The sequence below is a fragment of the Phyllobates terribilis genome, unplaced genomic scaffold, assembly GCF_046119375.1.
Source record: "Phyllobates terribilis strain yellow unplaced genomic scaffold, ASM4611937v1 Scaffold_12__6_contigs__length_324123572, whole genome shotgun sequence".
In the NCBI taxonomy this organism is placed as follows: Eukaryota; Metazoa; Chordata; class Amphibia; order Anura; family Dendrobatidae; genus Phyllobates; species Phyllobates terribilis.
This window is the reverse complement of record NW_027362772.1, coordinates 145675307-145700411: the sequence shown is the minus strand read 5'-3', so window position 1 is coordinate 145700411 and position 25105 is coordinate 145675307. Positions and strand designations below refer to the sequence as shown.

At 43.3% G+C, this 25105-nt stretch overlaps 1 protein-coding gene across 6 annotated transcripts in view; it reads right to left on the bottom strand.

The window, feature by feature from the left end:
• Window positions 1-25105, bottom strand: part of PLEKHA4 (pleckstrin homology domain containing A4) — a 71609-nt gene that overhangs the window by 10133 nt on the left and 36371 nt on the right. For 5 of the 6 annotated variants that reach the window (XM_073656327.1, XM_073656328.1, XM_073656323.1 and 2 more), the window contains exons 2-10: window positions 10594-10742; window positions 7719-7826; window positions 4570-4642; window positions 4361-4461; window positions 4142-4254; window positions 2229-2657; window positions 1048-2095; window positions 729-809; window positions 218-310 (exon numbers count right to left, since the gene is read on the bottom strand). In XM_073656327.1, coding sequence (XP_073512428.1) covers window positions 218-310; window positions 729-809; window positions 1048-2095; window positions 2229-2657; window positions 4142-4254; window positions 4361-4461; window positions 4570-4642; window positions 7719-7826; window positions 10594-10680 — 2133 coding nt within the window. In that variant the 5' untranslated portion in view covers window positions 10681-10742. The remainder of the gene's footprint in view (window positions 1-217; window positions 311-728; window positions 810-1047; window positions 2096-2228; window positions 2658-4141; window positions 4255-4360; window positions 4462-4569; window positions 4643-7718; window positions 7827-10593; window positions 10743-25105) is intronic. The other variant, XM_073656326.1, reaches the window with a different exon arrangement.

Here is a 25105-nt window from a genome sequence, read left to right as displayed (position 1 = left end):
GTAAGACCCAATTTTCAATAAAAGCAGATATTACATAGTGCTTCAATTTATCAAGTAGATGTAAAGGATCCGTCAAAATAGTAAATGGTACAAAGATCTCCTTCATTTACACCATGGTGATGGTCCTAGGAGAAGGGACCTCCACGCTACTACTACGACCCTCATCTTCTAAACATAAAATTCAATCGATTTCTAATATTTGCAAAAAGAAACTCACCACAGAACTCAATGACAGTCGCTTTCCGGCAGGTAGATGAGGACGACTAGGACCAGGGGGCAAAGGTGGCAGCTGGGAATAACTCACCGAACCCTGCAGAGCAAGAACAGTTTGGGCTTGATATATTTTTTTTCCCTTTCTCAAAAGCAAAACTATACTCCGGTCCCAAGCAAGGACGTCTGATGGACAGTATAATTAAAAAGTAAAAATATTAACATAAATATATATGTAATAAAAAAATATATATTACATGTAGACTTCGATAAATTATGGAAAACTGCAGGATTGTTAACATGTAGGCAAGTTGTTGATTAAAAAAAAAATGGTCTATTGTGAACCAAAAAAATATTCCCTTTCACTTGGATTAGAGAATCCGCTGGCAGAAATAAAAATAATATAATTAATTATATTATACCAATAATATTAATACTAGTATTATAATTATATTATAATAAAGCAACTGTGATAATGATTATTATTTTTTTAATAACTTCTACAACAATCCACTCACCATTTTTGACAGGTGCCTCGGTGTGTTGCCAAGACCTCGACCGGAACATACTGCTGGGGGGTGGAATGACCTCTCTGAATACTATTGGCAAAAAGAGATGGAAAAAATTCTCATTACAATCGTTTTCCTGTTTTGATAAATTTTCCATTTGACTTTGGTTCTGCAGAACCACTACAGGAAACAAAAGTGACTTGTGCGCAGCGCTCCTAATACCCACAACTATGAATTACTTCTATTAACATTGATTAAAAGCATACAATTTGTATCATTCACACTTTACAAAATTGCAACTTGAACTGCACGCAGAATAGAGGCCTACCCTTGGTCCTTGACTCCTGTGCCTTCTGAGTGATGGAGTCAGAGACAGCTCTGCAGGGTATTCTTCTACTATTACCCTCTCTGATGGAGCGTTGGATCTGATTTGCAATCTATTGTTGGGATACCCATGGACTCTAGGAGTTAAATTAATTCCACAACCTTCCAGCCTTTCATCTTCTGCCCCCAAAGGTTGTGATCTTCTGGAATATCGATTAGGACCTTTTGACATTGTAGATGTAGTGAAAGCCTCATCAGATGGCAGAACATCATACCTATCAGCTGGAGTTTGCGGTCTCGATGCGGACTTTACCATGTGGCTTCTGGTTCTAGAACCACTTACAAAATAATCTCCTTGTCTTTCTTCACCATGTCTGATAGTTGCAGAATTAGGAACTCTGTCTTCTGAAGGAAGGATGTCTACTCTGCCAATCGGTGTATTGGATCGAACGGTTATTCTTCCCAAAGACGGAGATCCGGTCACAGCCACAAACACATCCTCATTGGAAGCAGTTTTATGTTGCTGAGTTTGAACTTTAGGACTGAGGCTTGGCGTCAGCGGCATGTCTCTCTTGGTTGGACTTCCGATAGATAACGCAACGTTTCCCTGAGGACTCTCTGGATAATGGGGAGATTTCTCGCAAAGCAAAGGGCTTCCATACTTCAAGTTCGGAGGAGGATTTTTCTTTAGCATCTTGTGTCTAGAAACCTCTGAAGGTGTGGGAGGAAGAGATTGTGATCTTGAGGCTTTGATTATCCTCTGGACTACATACTCCACCCTTTCTGGCGAGTGGCATGTTGTGGTCCTTGATGGAGAGCAAGAAAGTGGGGACATTTTTCTTTTATCTTGTGTTTCGGGAAGCTCAGATTGTGCCATGAATTTTTCATCTTTCAAGTTCCGATTCCGCTCTAAGATATCAGCCCTATACACATGAGAAGGCACGACGGCAGGAGAAGATGGAGCAGAGCGGGAATGAGGAGAGGAATATTCGTCATGTGGGAATTCAGATCCTTTCGGTGGATGTCTAGGAGGACTCTTGTCTTGGTAAGGCCTGTGAAAAAAAAAATATATATATAGTTAGTTAAACCATACCAATGAGATATCAGTATTAAATTATGAGACTTTCATCCATCTTTTCAGAAGATGCAAGATCAGTCAAGAAGAACAATACAACAGATGCTTACACTGACAGACACTTATGAAAAGGCACCCACTCTTCATCCTCAGGAATGGAGTCCTTCCCCTCCACAGACATTTTGGATTCCACTTCGTGTCTGTTGTACGTGAATTCCATATGCTTTACTCCACTTTCTGGTGTGGGTGGTGGGACAGATCCGTTCTGGGAGATAGACGTATAGTGTTGCATAGCATCTGTTAAAGACTCCCTCAGCCCACTGAACAAGCGATCTTTCTCAAAGTCTCCATTTCTGTCCTGGTCTGGAAGACTGTCCCTGGAGCTCTCATCTTGTGATCTGGTTTCAGACAGATGGGCAATCTCCAAAGATTCGGCACTTTTTCCATCATCCCCTGCAGTATTTATTTCAGAGTGGGAGAAATCTTCATAGCTGGCATATAACTCATCTTGTGGGGACAGATTGTGATCATGATTACTCCTGAAATAAAAGATCACAAGATTATTGTTGACATACATAACATTCACTACTAATGAGAACATGACTCAACCGCCCGGATATCAGGTCTCCTGAAACCACCAAATGACCACACCGAAATGTAAAATTCTCACTTAAGACATAAAAATCGAATTCTAATTCTAAAACTCCACTTTTACATAAGTTTTGACATGAGGGAGCCCAAGTGCTTGAGACCCTGCCAATCACTAAAAAAGCAGAAGCTCTCAACCAATTGATGCTCTTTCGGAGACTGAAGAAGCGCTAAACAATAAGTCTTCGAGCTCAACCTACGTCTGAGTAGAGTAACGCTCAGCCGAGCTTCTGATCAGTGGGTTTCGGCATCAGCATTAAAAGAAACAAATCTTGCAATTACTACCCATGAGAGATGGCTAGCCTTTAACAAGCCTCATAACATGAGCAGGGATAAATACCAAATCACCTACACAGCCTGTGTCGGGGTGTTTGCCCCTCATCAGTGCAGAGTAGAGTCTGGCTGGCTGCGACGCCATTGACCTGTCAAAAGTTTTGTGAAAGCGCAGTAAGGGTATGTGCACACATCTTTCAGGCAAGTACACTCCATAAACCTGTTTGAAAAATCGCTCAAAAAGAATGTACGTAAAAACGACTTGCCGGGCGTACATTCCGTCTCTTCATCATCTTTTAACCACTTAACGTTTGCAAAGCCGTCAAAGAAGTGAATTGGTCTGTTCTTCAGGTGGCTTCACTACTTCATATACGCAAACCTCCACTCCCCAGAAAAATAACTTTATGATTGTTTGGGGTCTGTAACTTTTATCACGATTAGAATGGAGCAGTAATGTGCACGATCAACCGCCACTCCAGTCATTCTCTATGCCACTACGCTTGACCTTTTCTGGCGGAGAATGAATGGAACAGTAATCAGCCATCCGACCTGTTTCTCCATTTTGTAACGGGGATAAAAATTCCTCATTAGGTTGATCATTGTCAGACCTCCACCAATCGATATGTGGTCGCCCATCACATGGATAGGTCTTAACTTTTTCCAATCTGTGGAAGAACTTTCCAAACAACTACCATAATTTTAGTTTCCTTGTCCCCTGGAATTTGAGAAGTTTTCAAGGGAAGCCCATCTTTAGATTACTCCCATCCATGAAGATGGAGGGCTCTCTTCAATGTTTTGCAGGTTCATTCATCTGGGGTTGTCAGCATCATTCAAAATGAAACCATGTCTATGACAGTTCCTGGCTCCATTGGGAGGCAAGAATATCATATCAACTCTTCTCTAATCCACACGTATTGACAGGATTCACTTCCTCCGACTAGATCTTTTCTTTCCCCCGTCTGCTAACTTTTCTTAGTTCTCTCATCACGTTCATTCATACGATTCTGTCTACGAGCCAACGTGAAGCTACAGTAGCCGCTCAGTCCACAAGTCTCAGGTAGCCCCCGTACATGCACAGTCTTAGGTCACCCAATATTCATACTTATTTTTGTCACCGACGACCAGAGCAGATTGATTCATGGCGCGGATCCAGGCATTCATGTCTTCCTGAGTGTCGGCTCCAAAATAATAAGTTCTCATGCCGGGATGTTCTGCCTGAAAGGTTGGAGAGCGTTAATACGGTGCATGAAATGGCGGCACTACGTGTACATGTAGTGCTGACCCCAAATAATATGTCCGTGAAAAGCAAAGTGCAGCAGACCTTAAAACTGAATCTTCTGTTTTTTACTTCTCTTGGGTTCGCTGGCAAGATTTCATAGCTTGGTAATAAAATACTGCCCAGGACGGTCTCCTCTCTGCTGTCTGCACAGATATACATCGGAAACAAGGAGGTGATAATCGCAGAATAAAATAAAAACAATATCATAATACAAAGTGTGATGGAGAGATCCTGATGAGGAGGCTCATTACCTCTGTAGTAAAACAAGCAGAAGTCTGACAGCACGAACCAGCGCCTCTTCCACAGACGTAAGCCTGCACTGTCCTGCAAGAAAGAGGACGGTGAGGACCAGTGCGCAGTCTTTGTCAATAAATATAAAATATTTATACTTAGGTAATTTACAAAAATACCACTAGGGGGACACAACACCCGTCATAAATCACTGAGCTGAACATTTGGGTGTTAAGGGGCCTGGCAACAGTGCGTAGTTTTTGCTTCTATTTTATTCACGCTGTTCCCCTGAGGAGTCAGGATTTTTTTTTTTTGTTTGTTTGTTTTTTTTAAATAAAGTAGACGTATTGTCCCAGAGATAAGGGCCTTTTTATTCAGTGCTGATTTTATAAGGTCTTTTTCAAGGGGGCACAGCTCATAGTCCTCTCTGGAAGGGGGGGGGGGGGGGGGGGGGTGTTTCTTTAGGCTGCTCTGGATTACCACCCAGTGAGCCACGCCCCCTTGTATAGACCATAAAAATTTGCACTAAATGAAAAGGCCCATATCTCTGGAACTATATGATGGACTAAAAAAAATATATAGATAATTTTTTTTTATTATATAATTGTACTTCTTTATTAATTTATTTATTTTTTAGTCCACCATACAGCTCCAGAGATAGGGGCCTTTGATAACATAAATAGAGGGAGAAATAATATATAGAGGGAGAAATATATATACGGTACAGACCAAAAGTTTGGACACACCTTCTCATTTAAAGATTTTTCTGTATTTTCATGACTATGAAAATTGTACATTCACACTGAAGGCATCAAAACTATGAATTAACACATGTGGAATTATATACTTAACAAAAAAGTGTGAAACAACTGAAAATATGTCTTATATTCTAGGTTCTTCAAAGTAGCCCCCTTTTGCTTTGATGACTGCTTTGCACACTCTTGGCATTCTCTTGATGAGCTTCAAGAGGTAGTCACCGGAAATGGTCTTCACTTCACAGGTGTGCCCTGTCAGGTTTAATAAGTGGGATTTCTTGCCTTATAAATTGGGTTGGGACCATCAGTTGTGTTGTGCAGAAGTCTGGTGGATACACAGCTGATAGTCCTACTGAATAGACTGTTAGAATTTGTATTATGGCAAGAAAAAAGCAGCTAAGTAAAGAAAAACGAGTGGCCATCATTACTTTTAAGAAATGAAGGTCAGTCAGTCTGAAAAATTGGGCAAACTTTGAAAGTGTCCCCAACTACAGTTGCAAAAACCATCAAGCGCTACAAAGAAACTGGCTCACATGAGGACCGCCCCAGGAAAGGAAGACCAAGAGTCACCTCTGCTTCTGAGAATAAGTTTATCCGAGTCACCAGCCTCAGAAATCGCAGGTTAACAGCAGCTCAGATTAGAGACCAGGTCAATGCCACACAGAGTTCTAGCAGCAGACACATCTCTACAACATCTGTTAAGAGGAGACTTTGTGCAGCAGGCCTTCATGGTAAAATAGCTGCTAGGAAACCACTGCTAAGGACAGGCAACAAGCAGAAGAGACTTGTTTGGGCTAAAGAACACACAGAATGGACATTAGACCAATGGAAATCTGTGCTTTGGTCTGATGAGCCCAAACTTGAGATCTTTGGTTCCAACCACCGTGTCTTTGTGCGACGCAGAAAAGGTGAACGGATGGACTCTACATGCCTGGTTCCCACTGTGAAGCATGGAGGAGGAGGTGTGATGGTGTGGGGGGTGCTTTGCTGGTGACACTGTTGGGGATTTATTCAAAATTGAAGGCATACTGAACCAGCATGGCTACCACAGCATCTTGCAGCGGCATGCTATTCCATCCGGTTTGCATTTAGTTGGACCATCATTTATTTTTCAACAGGACAATGACCCCAAACACACCTCCAGGCTGTGTAAGGACTATTTGACCAAGAAAGAGAGTGATGGGGAGCTATGCCAGATGACCTGGCCTCCACAGTCACCTGACCTGAACCCAATCAAGATGGTTTGGGGTGAGCTGGACCGCAGAGTGAAGGCAAAAGGGCCAACAAGTGCTAAGCATCTCTGGGAACTCCTTCAAGATTGTTGGAAGACCATTTCCGCTGACTACCTCTTGAAGCTCATCAAGAGAATGCCAAGAGTGTGCAAAGCAGTCATCAAAGCAAAAGGTGGCTACTTTGAAGAACCTAGAATATAAGACATTTTCAGTTGTTTCACACTTTTTTGTTAAGTATATAATTCCACATGTGTTAATTCATAGTTTTGATGCCTTCAGTGTGAATGTACAATTGTCAGTCATGAAAATACAGAAAAATCTTTAAATGAGAAGGTGTGTCCAAACTTTTGGTCTGTTCTGTATATGTGTGTGTTTTTATTATTATATTTATGTGTGTAGATTTATATATAATCATATCTGTGATCTACAAAGCATCTTTATTAGTTGGTTCAGCACGTAAGTGTTAAATATAGCAATTTTGCCGCCATTACATGTTTCACGGACCATGGTACACAGACTGATGGAAGGTCTCCTGACCAAAACTCAACACCCTCAGGCATATAGGAGGCTAAGAAGTTTGGGTCAAAAGACCTGCAGCCAAACCATGCCCTGTGGCCTTTACTCAGACCGCGAAACATGGGTGTGTGAATCCGGCCTTCTTAAATATTAGGATTTAACTACATAAAAAAATAGATGTACCATATACAAGAAAACTAATACTTTACACCTAAAGGGAATCTGCAGTAGGATGAATCCTCCTAAGTCGTCTATATGGGCTGCAGGTCATAGGAAGCTGAAGAAAATGATACCTTGGTGTCTGCGATCTGATGAAGCTTTCTGGCCTATAGATCTTTTCAGCTCATTTACATATTAATAAGAATATGCATTTCTCTGGAATAAGACATCGGATCGCAGATATCAAGGTATCGTTTTATTCAGCTTCCTATGACCTACATGCCCATATAGACGGCTTAGGAGAGTTGATCCAACTGATAGATTCACTTTAAATGCTGAACCAACCAATACAACTACAAGATAAAGAAAAAAAACCTATACTTTATAGAGAAAAAATATTCCACTAGTGACAGTGTGGTAGGATAGATGGTAGCTCGCTTTGTATATGCGGTGACTAAATACGATCTTTACATTTCTAGACATGTGTCGGCCGGTTCATTCACTAACCTGTTTATAGAGCCAGCCCCGAATCACCACGGGAGAGTTGGGGTCCCTCTTAATAGAATATTCCCTTTTCCCAAACGTATGCACTCTCTTCACGGATCGGGTTGATGGCTAAACACAGTAACAATGAGGGAAATCAGCAAACAATTCAGCACATTCACGTTACATTTCCATATCTGCAGATAATAAAAATCAGATTCATGTGTCCTGATAAATGATAGAAGGAAATGAACCGGAATCTGACTCCTAAGTGCAGATCCCCATAGCCAGCCTTTTCCAAAACATGTTCTAACTTTCTTTTTTAACAGGAAGAACTGGACAGGAGTCCATTGAAATTGCCTCATCTCATCAAGCAAGGTCCAAGCATCCCACCAGTAAAGTCTCCAGCAGGCCTTGGGTCAAATGCAATAATGTCACCCCAACACAAGAGAAGACAGTCCCATTCAGAAACACCAGCAATGTGCTACAATGTCGTCTAATTTTTTGGGGACGATTCATAAATAACTGATTTCACTTTTAATTAGGACACCTCATTAATAAAGTTGGGAGTGATCCAGTCCTAACAAGTAACCAATTATTCACAGAAAACTGCTTTACAGATGGTGGTCTGACCATTGGGAACCCAACCAGTCACCAAAATGGGGGACCAGAGTCCACATTCAAATAGGGGGAGCAGTCACATGGGAGTGACAGATAGTCGATTGCTGTTCACAGAAGTCATCTCAGTCAGTCCCATATATGAGGACTGGAATGGCGGTGCACAATAGCGGGATAAGCCTCTGACAAAATGCTCATCTCCTGGGAAACACAAGAACTGGTATTTTTATTTCACATGCCCCATCCTCCTCTCCCCCAAAAGCCAACCGATGAACTCGGCCATCTCTGACATTGCTATGGGAGATGAATAGAGCACCATTCAGAAGGGTGTTTTAGAACCCAGTTTCTTGGGATCGGTTGGGGTCCATGTGGTCAGTCCTCCACCTGTCGGCAAGTCTTTGTCTATCCTGTAGACAAGCAAGAACATCTAAAGATGAGAATAACGGTTTAAAAAGGCCAGCCACAGGTCAAAAGTGAACAGTTTTTGTTCTTATTTTAACCCTACTGTTCCCCTAAAGTAATTTATTTATTTTTAAATCTGCCATACAGTCCCAGATATATGGGCCTAATTTTTATGCTCTTTACCAAGGAGGCGTGGCTCACAGGATCCCTGGGGACTACTCCTCAGACTACTCCTGTGAGCACGGCCCAACTGTAAACGTGGCGCCCCTGAGGGCTCGGCCGCCACAGGAATGCTGCACTTCTTTAATGGAGTGTGGTGTTCCTCCTCTAAGGTAAGCCTGGTGTGATGGAAGTGTTCCAGCCTTTTGCATCCAACACCACAATTCCACCAGAGGGAGCTAGTATGCACTAGGTGCTGCTCCCCTGGTTACAGGGAGACTGGGGAACACAAAGTGGTAGGAACCAGTTAGTGGGTGTGGGTGGAGGAACAGCTAGTTAGTTACACTTCTAATTTCATATTTAATAGAATGCCATCTTTGATCTTGGTTCTTCGTTGGTCTTTTTCGGTCTCTTGCTGGTTCTTTTGGTTCTGTGTGGACCTGTCCTTCTTAGTGGTCGTACTGTGCTGTCATGAACTGTGTGTAATGTGACTTCCCTCCGGGAGCGCAGATCCTGTGTGGGCCTGCACCGGCATGGGACACAGCCCTCGTACCCCGATCTATGGGACGAGAGGAAGGTTGCAGACGAGGAATGTCTCAACCCGGCCAAGGACCAGGATCAAGAAGGCCCGGGAGCTTTAGAGTGTGGCTCCCTAGCAAATGGGTCCCGGGGAGGATGCAGACTGAGCGAAGCACGCCACCTGTCCTCACCTACCTGATCTATTCAGAGGGATTCCGGCTGCAAGAGGGGTACTGGCCCCCGACACCCGACCTCGCACTCTATGTCCAGGACGGGAAAGCCCGGTTAGGCCCTGAGGATCCCGCCGGGCTTCGGATGGAGAGGAATTGCCACCCGAGCCCTACACCTGAGAAGAGCTCAGAGGGAGACCCGGCCTATCTACACACGCACAGACGGGAAAGGGTAAAGTCTGTAGTGCAGGAACACTCTGGTGTAGGGATGCTACCTCAAACTGGGCTTCCTCGGAGGTAGTCGGACCCCCGTCCCTGGTGGCCGCAGGACTCCGCGAGGAGTAGGGAGAAGCCGTGCGCTGCTTATGAGAACTGTGAGTAAAGCCTTGGAAATTCATCCCTATGGCCTCCGGACTGTTCATTACGCGCCATACCACGCGACACGGTGCCCGCACTCCCACACTACACTACCCCCTTCATCCCGCCTTGCCTGCCCTGAGGCCGCGCTCCGCCTGTGGGGAGCAGCGAGAACTTTAGAAGCCATGACATCGGGCCTCAGCGGACTGTAGCGGCGCTGGTGGCGTATCACCAGACACCATAGGTGGCGTAGTCGACAATTACCACTCAACCCGGAAAGCCCTAACATCATTTTTAATGCGACGGCCCTGGGCACGGAACGGGTCCAGGCCACGACTGCATCCCCGTTCTCAACGTCGGACCCGGCTCCGAGTACCCCATCTTCCCAGGGCAGGGCTTGCGAGCGTCACATAAAGACCATAAAAATCAGCACTAATAAAGTCTCATATCCCAGAAAAACAAAATAATCAGAGGAGCAGCAGGAATAAAAAAGAGCAACTTTTGACCTGGTGACAGATACAGTATTACTAATTTATAGACCTGAACTGTAAGAATTTGTGGCTCCAAGTAGGTGTTACAAGACCATCAATTCTAGGAAGCTGCAAACCACCATCCCCTATACAGCCAGTTCCCTTGGGTAAAACTAAATTGTAGAGTTTTTTTAAACTACTCACCCTTGACCCCTGGTTGACAGAGGCTGTTGTGACAATGCTGCTGGCCATGCTAAGCCCACTCCTGGGACGCTCCATTTCTTCAGTCATGCTTCACAGCTTCTAATGTTAAAGGGATTTTCACTTGCCGGATCAGGAGGTCATAAAAGTCCCTGTAATATAAACAGTTCATTAATGATCAATTCGGAGGTACTCAGCTAGAAATTGTTCTCCAAACAAGACTGTCATTCTATATGGAAATTGTAGAACTAAAAGTGGATTACCCCTTACGGATTGCAAGCCGGCCTACGGTAAAGCTCTTATTTTATGAATATGGTATACTGCATAATGAGCACGACTTGCCCCAGTAGAGGATGACGGTAAAAGAGCTCCAAGTCCTCCATTTTTCTTGTGAAATTGAGATTAAATTATTCAGTTCTCTTATGCAAAAATTCTGCAGTTTCTGGTCAACAATTTTTTTATCTGCCATGAAAATTCCCATAGAGCTTTCTCTCTCCAGACTCAAAATTGCAAATTTGTCTAATTGTGCAGAAATCCAGCTCTCGTTCTTCCAGGATCCTGGAGAAGTTTAGTGATAATCCAGAAAAAGTAGACTTGCCAAATTTCTGGGAACATCTTAGAGGCTCCAAAAAGGGGTAGCAAATCTCCTTGGCCCCACCACAATCTCTCAAAAACTAGCAATTCTGGACACAGAGGGGTTGGCAAATTAGAGGAGAAAGTCATGTCTTCAAAAAAAGGGACAACCATTCCAGCGATGTTGGCGCTGGGTCTCCCGGGAATCGGGTGGTATCTTTATGCCAAGGAAGCCCCGAAGCCAATCAATGGCCGCTATTGGGCTGCTGACCACTCACCTCTTCCGTTTGTCCAACATTCGTCCGTGGGATTGGCTGCAGAGCTCACGTGGCATAATGTCACAAATCCGGGCAGAATCGGTGCCCATATTACTGGTATGGCTCCAGTGCAGTAGGAGAATATTGGTTTTCATTTTACAAGGGAACTACTCAATTTAAAAGGCATTGACCAGATAGAGGACAACCCCTTTTAATAAGGAGGACATGGGAATGAGTTTTTTTTTGGAAATAATGTTTCAAATTCTAACAAATAACTGTATATGGGTATCAGTTTATTTCGCATTTTTCCCACAGCCCAAGACTCGGACAGACCATGGTGTCATCCAGCTGTATGAGCAGCCTTATAAATAAATGAAAGCCTTGTGGTTTTAGACCAGGGCAATGTCTTCAGGGCCCGATGTGTGTTCATAGTACGAGCTTTGTAGATTCTTTCCAGGGGGTTCAGCCGGGGCACACACTAGCCGAGGAGCACAACTGCCTAAAATCTGGAAGTGCATGAGCCAAGGCTGGAGACAATGCCACCATTAATATTCCAGATGCAACTTCATTACCAGATGAAGGATTATTCATTTACAGTCATTTTATGAGACCGTACACAGGCACAATTAAGGCCTATTAACATGGATCATGTTGCTGTAGGCCATCCAAGTCTTATGAGTCTTCAGTTACGGAACAGAGTCCTATAAATGGTCACTTTCTGTGTGAGATGAATGGTTGGTACAGAGCCTCGCTTAGGATCATAACAAGGGCTCAAATCAGTGGTAGGAGATAATGACCGGTTATAATGCTCCACTGTCCTAACACTTTACACTGCCAGGAATGTGACGATCAACAGAAAGACGACAAATTTAAAAGAATCTTCTTAAACTTAGGACAGAAAGTTAAAAAAAGCAAAGCTTTAAATTTAGGTAGAGTGACGTACAATCTATAAAGCCATCTGTGCCAGCAGTCGGGCCACCCACGTGCCATCTACCCCATATAGAGGACTCGTCCTTATCTCAGATTCTATTTTTTCCAGGAAAGCAGTCAGGAAAAGCTCACAGCGTGAGGAGGGAGTCACTGGATGTCAGTCTATTCCACATACTTTAAATGCACATTCTGAAAAAGAGGATTAGGCGAGAATCCGCTCTTGTCCTCCTTCATAGCAATATAGGTGCAGATTTGATAAATACATTACACCAAATTTTTTAAATATTCAGAATGAATCCCTAGATCCACCAATCAGCTGCAAAAATATAGTATATAAATTATATTATAATTTTTAAAGGGATTCTGTCAGCAGGTTTTTGCTATGTAATCTGACAGCACTATGATGAAGATGTAAAGTCCCTGATTCCATCGATGTATCATTTAATTTACTGGGTGCAGCAGTTGCGTCAGAATCAGAGTTTTCTCTGTCGCAGATTTAGCAGAGCTTACAATGCTGAGCTGTGTATAACCCCGCCCACATCACTGTGTATACATTTTATATTGACAGAAAGCTGCCAATCAGTGATGTGGGCGGGGCTGGACTAGGAGACCCGAGACATCTAGTCCTCTAGTGATAATCTCCAGCTGATCAAACACGGATTTCAGTGAAACCGCAAAACACAGCTTAGTAAGTGACACATCGCTGAAATCAGGGTCTCAGCACCTACATCATGCTGCACTCAGATTACATAGAAGAAAACCTGCTGAGAGATTCCCTTTAAGAAGGACATTTTCAGACTCCTTGAGCATAACTTCATGCGGCAGAGAGTTCCATAGTCGCTCTGCTCTTACAGTAAAAAAAATATGAGAATGATAAAACCACCTTTCCTTCAGACACAGCGGATACATATTCATTAACGGGGTCTCCAAGATTTCAAAGTTTTTTGTTCCATAGGCTATAGGAAATATAAAATAAATGGATGACAGTGATTATTTACATCCTGACTCCATTGCTGCAACCAATCAGTGATCTATGTGGCTCTGCGGATCTAGAACCAGTCAATTACATTAGTCTATTGTGTATGGGGCCTTTATACTTGTCCATGGGTCTCTGGTATTGCTGCTAATCCTTATTCACTCGAATGGGGCTAATCTGCAATGCTAAAGATAGCTTACTTTAGGGTATTTTTTCAGGGAAAAAAAAAGCGAAACCCTTTTTTCTAGCTCCAGACAACACTTTAACATAGTTGCATGTCCCATTGGCACGAATAAAGCCCATTCATATTGGCATCATATACATAAAGGTAATCTCCACATAATGGCACCCTGTAACGTAATGCAAGTTGCATGCGATCCTCAAACATTGCATGCCCCTGAAGAATACATACAGCGAAACAAGTCTGCATTAATCCATTAAAAAACCCAGTTGTAATGTAACAAGATTATTTTTACCAGAAGAAAACAATGAATCACATGTAGCTGGTTGGGGATTGTGGAGATGGCAAGACACCTTGTTGTTTCAGCAGCTCCGGATTGACCCCGTTGACCCCTCGCAATGAACGGAGGTGACTTAGTGTGTGAAACTTTATCAGGAAACTTTGCTTGCCAGAAACTTCTAACAAACTTGAAACACAATATATACAAACGAGAGAAGGAGGCAGATTAGTCTGAGACTGGGGCTGATCTCACTTGAAAAGGGAGTGGATCAATGTAATGGTGTATCCAAGGGGGGAGTGGAGAGGTGAGAAAGAATTTGGCCAGATTCCACAGAAGGGATATTGCAAGCTTCACCGCTCAGGCGGACCAATATTCCAGCATTACTCATGCACCCTACACATCTCGGAAAAATGCAAGCTAACCAAAATGTATGCAGCGTGCCTCATCGAAATCCACATAGGGTTAACAATTCCATACAGATGGGCTATGTAAAATATGGCTGCTGTTGAGCGTTCTTGAAGACTCCTGCATATACAATGATACACCCCCCGTAAATATTTCTAATACAATGGCTGGAATTCTGATTACATTCCCAAAGTATTGTTCTTCAAACCTTTATCAGCCACCTTGCCAACCAAGTTAAAATAAAAACCATGTTAAAAAATAAATAAATTACTTTATAGAAATCAATCTGGCATTCCCTTCACCCGTTGACACCGATGGGCTATTATAGAGAGACAACGGACGGTCTGACACGCGTTAGTAGCGCCTTTGTGTATGGCAGCCGGGGCTAGAAGTCTGGGGCCCATGCCCAGGATCAAGTGTGTGGGAGACTGTCAGAAAACAAGAATCTATTAAACAATGGAAGGAATGTTCCCCACCTACAAATCTGAAGAGTCAAGGTTCAGATTGGGGAAAATATGAATGCGCTATTCATGTGGACACGAGAAAAGGTCAGCAGCGGCTACTATTACATTAATATTTTTTGCATGGCACATCAGCAGTATTAACGGGATAGCCATTGTCTCACTACTATTTGTCCAGAATAGAGAATAGTCAAGTTCTTCTGCACCATGCGGAGATCTACAATGTGTCACAAATATGTCCGATGCAAACACAGGCGGTCATTTAGTGGTCTACATCATTTTTATTTCATTTTGTGATAGGGGTAAGTGTTCTTCATCAATAGATTGATACATGTGCCTGATGAAGAGCCTGATGCAGGGTTGAAACGTGAGGTACGTAACAGAGGAAGAAAGGTATTCTAATACTGGACAGCTCTATTTCCCTTTATTATGAGGATACCATCATTCTTAGAAGTTCTCACTTGAAGTTGGTTGATCTTTTGTATCTACTTTCCTCATCCAAAGATTAATATGATCAGCTTATATTTCCATATAAACTTTCCCATTACAAACTAATAGGAAAATATCTTGAGGGCAAGTCTCTGACCCTTTCCGATTTGAAAGCTGAAATCTGAATGAGACCACGTGCACATGGCTCTAAGGCTAGGTGCAATAGACAGTCTTTCTGGATCCAGCTGTAGAAGGACATTGTGCTTGACTCTGCAGGCACCTTCTTGATCTTTTCATCTCTGTACTGTAGGGAAATCCTTCTCCCTCTAGGACCTAGCAGTGACCTCTACCTTCTACTGCTAATTGTCACACCCTTGCTGGATGTTTAAATACCTTGAGTCTCCCCAGAGAGTCGCCGGTGATAGCTCTATTTTCCTCTGTCCAGGCTTGAAGCACTAGTAGTCAGCTAGTGTCTTCTTGGAGTTCCCTTGAAGGATAGTTGGTGTGATCTCTCTGGTGTCTTCTCAAGCTAAGTGTTTCCCTTGTCTGTTTACCTTTTTGTCTTTAGTTGCAGTGGAGGCCGACTTGTGCTCACCCAGTCCTCTCCCTATCTAGGGCTTATTGCTAGGGACAGTCAGGGATTAGGTTTCCTGCTCGGCGATAGGTGTGGAACCTATTCAGGGGAGTCCGGAGTTTGTCAAATCTGCCTAGGGGGTCTCCACTCCGCCTTTCCCTAGTGTTTGGGCTTCCTCCCCCACTTTTCGTCGTTGTGCACTTAGTCCTTCCCTCATCTTGCGTGACACAGATGCTGCACTGGTGGAGGAAGGTTGAAACTTGATGGACATAGGTCTTTTATTTAACTTATGTAACAAACTGGTTACTACAGAATCTTATAGGAAGACCATTGTAGTCCCACGCTACAGTATCCTGTGGAAACGCTGCACTATAGTTCCACCAAAACCCGCTATACTCCCTTTTATAAAGGTTTCTGATTGCACGTAATAGATGCTCAAGTGTCTTAAAAAAATATAACAAAAACAATTAATATATGAATAATCAAGCACACATGCACCTACATCGTCAAAGTAGAGAAGTGAACTCTCAAAAATTGAGCAATAGAAAATTGGCGGCATTCCTATCTCCACAAAAGTAAAAGAGGCACTGCGAGAAGCACCCACTGGAGGGTCACGACATTAAATACATAAGACATTGCATTGGTCAGCCAGTTCTTGATCTTGGTCACCTTTTGCTTCAGCAGATGTAGAGGTGGACAGACATTGCACCACGCTGGCTTCAAAAGCAGCAGGTTCCTCAGCGGATCCAAGCTGGAGCCATTAGACTGGTTTCAATTAGCGACTCTTGAATTTACTTTTCTTTTAACATTTTTGTAAGGGTAAATTAAAGACTTGGAAAATATTTAGTTCATTAAGATAGCACAAGCCGTACACAGTAGCTCCTGCATATAATGAGACATGTGTGACACTATATCACTAAAGCAACTGGTACAGAGACCGTCGATGCACGACCTCTAATTACATGTTCAGAGGTCTGATTTCCGGAACATCCACATATAGGATCAGGGTTCAGACCCAGTGTATCCAGTCCTGCAAGTTGTACCAGACTGCGGTTTTGCAGCAATTTGAGAAAAATGTCTGCAAAAACCACACCGAGACCACAACCAAAGACGGAACGTGTGAACACAGCCTTACCGACAACCACACCCAACTAATTAACGTTCTAGCCAATGTAATGTTTGGAGGTATGAATGATAGATAAGCAGTATGTCTGACCTCAGCTATATGGTTCGATAGGTCTCACATAACAGAGCATGTATTGCTCCTCCTTGCCATGTGAAACCTTTGACCTTGAGAGATGATCAAAGGGACCGCAGCTGCAAGCAGAGGGGGGCCGAGGTTTGCTTACATGCAGCTTGTCCACACATCTGGTCTCTATGGATCTAATACACAGGTTTAAAGGGCCTTTCATACGGCCAATAATAGGGCAGATAAACATTCGTTCCACCACTGGCCTGTATGCTCGTTTTTATAAAAGATCTAATCAAACTACAAACATTAAAGGGAATCTGTCAGCAAGAGTTTTGCTATGTAATCTGACAGCAGCATGATATAGGTACAGAGACCCTGATTCCAGCGATGTATCATTTAGTTTACTGGGTGCAGGAGTTGTGATAGAAGCACAGTCTTCTCTGCTGTAGATCTAGGAATCCTGAGCCCTGTATAACCCCACCCACACCTCTGATTAGCAGCACAGAAAGCAGCCAATCAGTGCTGGGGGCGTGGTTGGACTAGGAGGCACCAGACATCTAGTCCTGTAGTGATAATCTCCTGCTGATAAAACTCTTGATTTTATTAAAACAAGCCTAATAAAGTGACACATTGCTGGAATCAGGGTATCTGCCCCTATATTATGATGCTCTTGAAATACATAGCAAAAAACTGCTGACTGGTTACATTTAAAATGATTTAAGACTGACAACTAATTGCAGCAATGATTGTTCAGTCACATACAGTGCTGACGACTGCTCCATGCAAAAGGAACGATCAACTGACTATATTGTAAATCGGCGAGTAATTCAGGTCAATGTAAGAGGAGCCCTAAAGGATTATTTAAATGGGCCAATAAACTGCCTTTTACAAGTCATAAGTGAGGATTTAAGGCGCATTTATACCTGTCTACACCAGATGTCAAATCAGTGGTCTTTTATAGCCCGCCCAGAATGCGGTGTACAGAACGATCTATGATCGCATGGAATATCGGCAGCACATCTGTTTACACCAGACAATGTGCTGCCGGCAACGATTTAATGTACATTTACACAAGCACAAGCAGATTATCGGCGTATGAGTATGTTCCCATTACTGGCTACTCTACATGAACTTTTAGTCTGTGTTCACGCAGCCATTGAGATGATGCTTGGAACTTAACCATCCATCGTTTGTTCGTTAGGTTCATTAATGGATATGGGGGTCTCTGGCCTTATAAATGTATGTATATAAGATCAGCAAGTAACATGATCTGATCATAGGCAGAACATCAAAGTACAATTACTGCCACGTCTGAAACACTTAGATTCTGTTAATAATTTCCTGTTTATATCAAACTATTCAACCGCGTACCCAAAAGTAGCATTGAGCCATTAGTAATAGGATACCGCACATCAACCTGAACCTATTTCCTCCAGTCCATCCTAATAGGAAAAGCTCATCCCGCTGACGCAAGCAGCATAATACTGAAACCACTTGTGTGCCGGAGTGACGTTCCGCACCAGCCACAGATGTGCTTCACGTCTCCAGATCACTGACCCCTGGAGTCACGTCCTACGGAACAATTTCTGGTGAAAAAAAAATATAGAAAAAAAAAAATCTGGAAAACATCGATAATTTATTTTGAAAATGCAATGGTAGGAAGCGAGGAACACAACAATAACTCCCCTAGGTAAAAAATCCTTAACAGCCCCATGGAACAGGTGCCGCGGCTGTTGCACACTATTTCAGTAGTGCAGCTGTTAATGACTTGGCCTTTCCTCTTTATCTGTACTTCCCACTCTTTCCATGTGTAGCAGTGACAGGCAGCTAGTGGAATGTGTGTCCTCTTATTCGCCATGGGAACTATCCTCACCTCTATTCCGAGAGCGAAAAGATTCTAGAAAATCTCATACAGAAGGCTGGCCAACGCTCTTCTGAATTTTAGGATCCGGATTTGGTGACGTGATCATCAAATAGCAATTTTCTAATATTTGGTCAATGATAGGGGTAACAGTCAAGTTTTCTGAATTCACAATTACACTTTGATGGGGGTCCAAGTGCCAAGAGTCCAATGGATCGATAAACTAAGAAGTCAGAAGCCCTAGGTCTTCTCTCCTCCGAGGCTCAATCAAAAGTCTACGGTACGGATTCACTAAACAGTTTGCGCCAAAATTCTGATGTAGAACTCAAATGTTTTTTCTTTTTTTCACAACTCAAACTTTTTGCAACTTTTGACATTTTTATGACAGTTCTGTGTAGCTACCCAACTTTTTGAGAAGTGCTAGATAGCAGACTAAGTGATTTTGGCTAGTCTTGCTCCAGTGCACCCTTTATCAAGAATGGTGTGCAAAACACCAGTCCTGACAAAACAGGACCCAAGAGTTCTTCATTAAGCCTTAGAAGAGCAGCGCTCAACTAAATGCATCGGCCCTTATGTTTTAGCGATCAATTGGATTCATAGTACCCGGACCACCACCAATCGAAACCTTTGCTAAAAGTTTTTTTTTTTTTAAACGCAATTACTTTAGGCCGGACTCAGACGAGCCTATGAAAAATCATCGTCCGTATTTTAGGTCCGCGTGACATTGTTTTATAAATTAATATTTTTAAAGATGTACACGATCAAATACAGTTTTAGGTTAATAATGGTAATGGTTCTGTAAAAATTGGATGCTACACAGATGATCCATATGGGATCCAATTTTTTTTATTTTTGCGTACCAAGAGACTCAAATTGGCCAGCCTTGTCCACTATTTTTTTTTTTCTACAGACACAGAAAAAAACAGTCATTTAAACAGCCCTGTTGACTTACATTGGTCAGTGCGCTGTCCGATTTTTACGATCATGTGAATGAGCCCTTAAGTTAAGAAATCAAAATGTTAAATACATCAAAAATAGTAGAAACCACACAAGTTGGACAACTGTAGCAAACGTAGTCACATCATCCACTAGCTCCGGAAAGTGGTCCTGATCCGTTGCGTGTTTATGAACAAAACGTATATATTAAGAACGTTCAGGACACTTGAACTGCTGGGAAGACATGTGCTGCACTTCCCTTTATTGAGAATCATAAATTACAGAACAGACAAGAGGTTTCCTGTTTATAATAAACAATATATCAATGCTAAATCACAAGAGTTACAAAAATAGTATACAACTTATATACAAAGCACAAGAGCACTGACCTCTTCCACTGCTCCATACTTTACTGCAATATCCATTAGTTATAGGACATACAAAAGGTCAGCCAATAAAAATACTACATACAAAAAAAATGCTTCAATATTCTGGCATCAGTAGGGTCGGATGCCAAATGATCAGATCAATATGGAACAGTAAGTATAATTCATGTATAGGGAAAACATGGTGGCTCAGTGGGTAGCACTGCAGCCTTGCAGCGCTGGGGTCCTGGGTTCAAATCCCATCAAAGACAACATCTGCAAGGAGTTTGTATGTTCTCCCCTTGTTTGCGTGGGTTTCCTCCCACACTGCAAAGATAAACTGATAGGGAATTTAGAATGTGAGCCCCAATGGCTTCAGGCCCTTCTGCGGAAATAATGGCGCTATATAAGCTAGCAAAATAAAGTATAGTTTTGGTCTTCCATAGTTTTGTCTACATGTGTGCTGGCCCCAATGAAAAAAAATTGTGTTCTCCACTTTAGATCGCTATTCTATCATGTGGTAGAAGGGCCCCCAGGCTCCTCGGGCCGCCCCCCAGGCACCACGCTCCTCGGGCCGCCCCCCAGGCACCACGCTCCTCGGGCCGCCCCCCAGGCACCACGCTCCTCGGGCCGCACTGCACAGTAGCTACACCCCAGTGAGCACAAACTTTTCCCTGTGGTCACTTTAACCACTTATGAGGGTGTAGAAAATCTATTGAACTTGGCGTTTTTGTGACTCACTTGTAAAATATGCAGAACCCACAGTTAATTGTAAAATTAAACTGCTTAACCACCTGAAAATGCAAAGCAGTGATAAGAAAGGCAAAACATAAATCACATGAAGCTCAGCAACGACAATAGTTGGCTCTGTGCCCTATGATGTCGGCCGGCATCCAGCACAAATTACCTAAACATTGCGCAAGCTCACAGCGATGTCCTCATTATTTTCACCACCAGATGTGAGACCAGATACACGTTTTGTATGAGGGTTTATACACAGGCGACAATTGTGACTTATAACGTCATCCTGATGGTGAATTAAGTATTTAGCATCATAGGAAGCCATTCCTTTATAACAATAAGTCCGGGGGGCCGGGCACCCCTGTGCCGATGATGGATTCCTGTCTACACACAGCAATTACTGCAGCATGACCTGACTGATGGCAAACGTTACATGTCAGTCTCTTCTTTTATGTCGGCAGCAATTGTAAGTAAAGAATGGCTTCATTTACATCAAGTTCCAAAAGGTTAATATTTGCCACTTTAAACTATTTTGCACTCTTTCCAACAAAAAAAATAACGTTTTCATCTTTTCCTTTACTGTGTGTCCCTTTTTTTCACACCGCTGCTAAAATCGGAGCTATAGTGGAATGTCTTCTGTGCAGGGTCACATGACTCATTTCTCTATTTTCACCCTACAATTCCCAAAAATCCCTCTTTTATCTTTGGCTTCCTCCTACATCAGTCTCCACCCCTCTCTGGTGACTGTAAATATATCGTAGTTCCCAGTAAGTCACCTTCATGAAAAAAAAAAAAAAAAAAAATTTCTGTAATATATATTTTTGGAGGAAAAAAATAAATAAAAAAAAGACTCCCCATTTATCTCGTTTTAGCACTGCTCAAAAACTGCTCAAATATGTCAACAGATCTGTCTGCAGTGAGAGATCAAATTACATTTGCTACTTTAAAAATATAAAGGTGAGACGCTGAAGGGAAACAACAACTTACAAGAAAAAACAGATGAGTCTTCTAGCACATAGAAAATTTGAGAACAGCATGATGTAGAGGCAGAGACCACATTCCAATGATGTGTGACTTACTGGGCTGCTTGGTGCAGATTTGATAAAATCCCTGTTTTACCCTCCTGTGGATGTAGCAGGGTTTAGAATGCTGAGCCGTGTATAACCCCGCCCACACTTCTGATTGGCAGCTTCCTGTGGACAGTGTCACCAAGCTGCCAATCAGCTGTGGGGGCGGGGTTACCCAGATTAGCAGGACTGGCTTGCACATGAGATCTATTCTTCAAGTGATGATCTCCTGCTGATAAAACACTGATTGCATAGAAACTACAGCACACAGCCTAATAAACACATCCATGGAATCAGGCTCTCTTACTCTATATCATGCTCCTCTCAGATTAAATAGGAAAAACCTGCTAACAGATTGCTTTTAAAATTCATAAACTTACTTAACATCTTCAGTGAATAAAACAAATTGCAGAGACAAAAAACGCATTTATTACGCTCACAGTGATTTCCAGTTTACTACAATACATTATTCAGACAAATCTTGTAGTCACTGATCTAATTCTTGATGCCAATTCCCCCTTTTTCCCCCCTGCAGAATAAAATGAAAGTGTGTCTGAAGTCACTAATGCATGCGACCGTAATAATTCACCTGAGCCTCTCCCCGTTTCAACTCCTGGAGAAACTTAAAAGTCCCATTGTGTTCACCCACAAGAGCATATAATGCTTTGATCACAGACATCACACAGAGCGTGCACAGTCCGGGGACACAAATGATTGCTCAGGGTAATATTGCAGATTTTCCCACCCCACCTATTTCATTCTTCCGCACTGTAGTCCATGTTTTACTAGATCGCTGTATGACAAAGATATACCCTCATCGGTAGTGTAAATACACCAAGAAGGGAAAGTTATGGAAGTATATCAATTACAGGATGGATAGATATATTAATGATATGTAAATGATGAAAAACATGGAACGACATTTTCAGAACATCTTGATATATTCAGTATCTGGTATGAGACAACCAATGACATTCCAGATGGGCTCAGGTCTGGAGACGCTGCAGGTCACGGTAGTACGTTTAGGCCATGAAGGCTGCTCACAGTAGCATGAGCAAGATTCGGCCTGGTGTTGTCGTGTTGAAAAACAGCTCCTCAGGAAAAATGGTCGGATCATAGGCTCCACAACGGATCCATTCTGTACTGCAAATGAAATTGGGTGTCAGATACCAAGCCAAAGAGTCAATCAATGTCACCACAACATTGGGCTACAAGCCAGACATCCAGGTACAGGTGACCTCACGCCACCGCTCTCAAAGGCCATCATGGTCCAGAGGAGGACAGCGATAAAGGCTGGAATGGAGGTCTATCCTCTTCACCGAGGAGTCCCCATACCCGTACCCTGGGGGTCACTCTTAAAAGAAAAGGGGGGGGGGGGAGTTATATGGGATAGGGGAAATGTTCGTGACGCCACCCGTGGTGTCTGGTGAGGATCACCAGCGCTGCGACAGTCCTCTGAGGCCGGTGTTCAGGCAGCTTAGTTGGTGAGGCTCCCCATAGGTGGAGCGGGGCCTCAGGGCAGCGTAGGAGAAGGGATGCAGGACAGAGGGGACCCAGCCGGGTCAGAGGAAGAGTAGGCACACTCACAACAGTTCACTTCAGTACCTTTACTGGTGGTGTTTCAGGCACGATTCAGGGCACTGTAGGGTGAAGGGTGCATATCAGGATTCTCCCCAGTGAGCGGGTGTGGGGCCTCCTGTTCCTTGCCTTTGCTTGATAAGTTTCTGACCTGCCTGGAGCTAGGCCTAACTTGGTCTCTGTCTCGCACCTGCTGACCTGGTGGTAGGGCCTTCTATTGGAGATCACACTCCCTGGTCTCTTGGGCCTCCGTAACTCCTGACCCTGGTACGTAATCAGCTTTTGGTGTTCCTGGGACATATAGTTCGCCAGGGGTTCCAGTTGTTTCTGCTGGACGTAAGGAATCCCTGCAGACGCGGACCCGGTGTCCAGTAAATGATCTTGGAGTGAGATGGTTAAGCTCCTCTGCCCCCTATGTTGCTTGCTTACTACACTCGAATTCGGCCACGCTCGGGGCCCTCACTAGGCTTCACACGGGCAGTAGGCCTCGCTACTCTTCACCGCTCTTACGGCGTCGGCACACCTTAGGCTCACTAACTGAGCCCACTGAGTCTGTACTGACCTGACAACCTCTCTGGCTGCAGCAGACTGACTAACTGCCTAGCTCCACCTTCCCTTTTTATATCCCTAACGGGCTCCCTCTGGTGGTCTGAAGTGGAAGGTGGAGGTGTGTGAATGCTATGAGGGCCTCTTGTGGAGAAGTCCGCCAATGCACCCCCCTGGGATCTGTGGCACCAATGCACAGCAGGGCGCCACAATAGCTTGAGATTGGACTGGACAGTACATGGGCAACACTATGAAGTGGCCTACACAAGGGCACATCACAGTGGACTTACTCTAGTCTTCTTTCCAGGTACACCAACATCATGGTGTTAGATTGGTTTATTTGTAATGGTAGGAAATTTCTCCAAAAGGTGTCCCAGCAGCAATTTTTCAACATGTCAACACCAGGACACACGATGTTCGTGCTACTGTGAGCAACCTATATGGCTTAAACATGTTACTATGGCCTGCAGAATCTCCAGACTTGTCTCCCATTGCCCACCTCTCAGAGGTCATTGATCAGCAAAGGCACAGGAGCTGCCAGCAGCGGATCTTGAGGATTTGCCCAAGTGCATTCAGCAACGCAGAACCTTCTTTAGACAACCATTAATAACCTCATTGATGGCAGCCGAGGCTGTAAGTCTGGGGATTTCTCTGTGTGGCGCTCGTACTAGATACTGAATAAATCAAAATGTTTTGAAAATTGTGCTTCCATTTTTTTTTTTATTTTTTTTTTTTTTTTTATTATCATCATTTTTTCATCATTAACATGTCTGTCCATCATAGGGATTTCCACAATTCCACTTTTCCTTCTTGGTGTACCACATACCTGGATATTGTTGCAAACCATGTAAACTCCTTCATAGCAGTGATATTCCGCAAAAGCAGTGGCCAACGAAATATGGCACTCATCCACACTGGAAAAATGTTCCTTCTTAGTGTTGCAATGTCAAATGTTAAAGAACGTACAGAAGACTAAAGTTCGCTACAAATATTAAAGGCTGTGTCTGAGAGCAGGAGGGAGGTTCCCTGGTCAGGGACAATTAGCATACAGCACCTCCTGTCCCAGGCCAGTAGGGGGAGCTGGCTGCCCCTATAAAAGCTGGAACTGGGGGCAGGGTTAGGGAGAACTGGACGACCTAGCTCAGGACTGAGACTAGTCCCAG